The sequence below is a fragment of the Austrofundulus limnaeus genome, unplaced genomic scaffold, assembly GCF_001266775.1.
Source record: "Austrofundulus limnaeus strain Quisiro unplaced genomic scaffold, Austrofundulus_limnaeus-1.0 Scaffold26, whole genome shotgun sequence".
Lineage (NCBI taxonomy): Eukaryota > Metazoa > Chordata > Actinopteri > Cyprinodontiformes > Rivulidae > Austrofundulus > Austrofundulus limnaeus.
In genome coordinates, this window is record NW_013952428.1 from 1,178,038 (window position 1) to 1,180,149 (window position 2,112).

Genomic DNA, 2,112 nt, shown 5'->3' on the forward strand with positions numbered 1-2,112 from the left:
CCCCAGGTCTCACTGTCATTGCCCACGTGAGCGTTGAAGTCTCCCTGCAGAACAAGGGAGTCCCCAGGAGGGGCACCCTCCAGCACACTCTCTAAGAACTCCAAAAAGGGTGGGTAATCTGAACTGTTGTTCGGCTCTAAGCACAGACAACAGTCAGAACCCGTCCCCCCACCCTTAGGCGGAGGGAGGCTACCCTCTTGTTCACCGGGGTAAACCCCAACGTACAGGCGCCAAGATGGGGGGCAACAAGTATGCCCACTCCTGCCCGGCGCCTCTCACCGCAGGCAACTCCAGAGTGGAAGTACGTCCWGCCCCTCTCAAGGAGACTGGTTCCAGAACCAGAGCCATGCGTCGAGGTGAGGCCGACTATTTCTAGCCGAAACCTCTCAGCCTCGCACACKWGCTCYRGYTCCTTCCCCACCAGAGAAGTGACGTTCCACGTCCCAAGAGCCAGCTTCTGTAGCCGAGGATCAGACCGCCAGGGTCCCCTCCTTCGGCCACCACCCATTTCACAATGCACCAGACCCCTTTGGCCTCTCCTACGGGTGGTGAGTCCATTGGAAGGGGGACCCACGTCTCCTCTTCGGGCTGAGCCYGGCCGGGCTCCGTGGGTGAAAGCCCGGCCACCAGGCGCTCACCATCAAATATAAAGAAGAAATGAAAAGTTTGTTTTCAAACTCAGCTCTGAGTCTGATAGAAACATTTCAATGATCTATAATTGTGTCTTTAAGGTTATCAGAAATGTGACAAAGTAATAAACAATAACACACAAGTTATTTCCCTTCTCAGGCCGATTGTTTCCACTGAGATTCTTCATGTGTACTCTGTCAAACATGCTTACTTAATCAAATGTGTATAAACTATATTTAATGTAATGTCATTTATTTGATCACAGTTAGAATTTGTTGGTCAACGTGTACCTGAAGTTTGGATCTTGTTGAAGGGGTGATGAAAGCAGGATCATCTCTTGTATTTCTGCTTCACTTGTCCTGAATGTTGCTGCCTCTCCTCAGAGAAGCAGCAGGGAATCTGCAGGCAGACATGAACAGGATGCTGAGAACGGTCACCTGATCTACAGAAGAGGAGACGTCCTGCAGGACAGGTGTAAGTGAAGAACGAGCTGCTGATGCAGACGGTCCAGCTTTGTTTCATCTGACAACTGATTTTTTTTAATAGAACATGTAGAACAAACTTGAACATCACAGGTAGTTCCATCTGAGTATTGAAATCACATTCTGCTTCATTTGTCTTAGCAGTCTGATATTATTCAAAGCGTTGTACACAATCCATGTTTCCCAGCTTTCAGTCCAGGTGTCTAGTTTGAGTCTTATATGGAGCTAAATTGGGGTCATAACTTTTGTTCAAAATAAAAAAAAATTTTTTGAAACTGAAAAAAAAATTGAAACTGAAAAACAATGCATTACAATCTGGAAAGGTTTCACACATCTTGTCTTTTCAATTTCAAATATTTTTTTTCAGTTTCAAATAGTTTTGTCAGTTTCAAAATTATTTTTCATTTTCATATCTCCTTTTTTCAGTTTCAAAATTGTTTTTGTATTTTGAACAAAAGTTATGACCCCAATTTAGCTCCATAGTCTTAAGGCAAAAGTCATTTGTTCCACAGCAGAGATTTCTTTCACAAAACTACGCCAGAGATGCAGCGTCGTGGGCTCTTCTTTATGCCAGCTGCAAGTTATCACTTTCCTACTGCAGGCTGGGAGAATCTTCAACAAGTACTTCTGTTTCTGTGGTATCAAGTCAGACATTTACCCAGGTATAGAGCTGTGAAAGAGTATTCTAGATTCAGTCCCATTATTTCATTTATTTCATTGGTTACTTCCTTCCAAAAACAATGGATCTTTGAACAATCCCAAAAAACATGAAAATGGCTGTAGAGACTCCACACTGCCTGCTGTTATTTTCGGGGACTTAAAAAAACTAACAATGGGCCTCATGTAAGAACCGTTGGTACGCACAGATTTATTCTTAAATTGTGTGTACGAGTGATTTAGGAGAATTTGTGGCATTCACCAATGTTTTCATATTCTAAGATTTTTTTCAGATTTGAACAAAATTCAGGAGTGGTCCAGACCTGTCGTATATTTTACCAGC

The 2,112-nt window shown here is 43.6% G+C and overlaps 1 protein-coding gene across 1 annotated transcript in view; it reads left to right on the forward strand.

Annotated features, from left to right (window-relative positions):
• The window catches only part of clk2b (CDC-like kinase 2b), a gene marked incomplete in the record, with an annotated part of 18,401 nt that overhangs the window by 4,306 nt on the left and 11,983 nt on the right, over window positions 1-2,112 (forward strand). Inside the window, 1 exon segment of the mRNA XM_014004720.1 lies at window positions 1,014-1,104. Coding sequence (XP_013860174.1) covers window positions 1,014-1,104 — 91 coding nt within the window.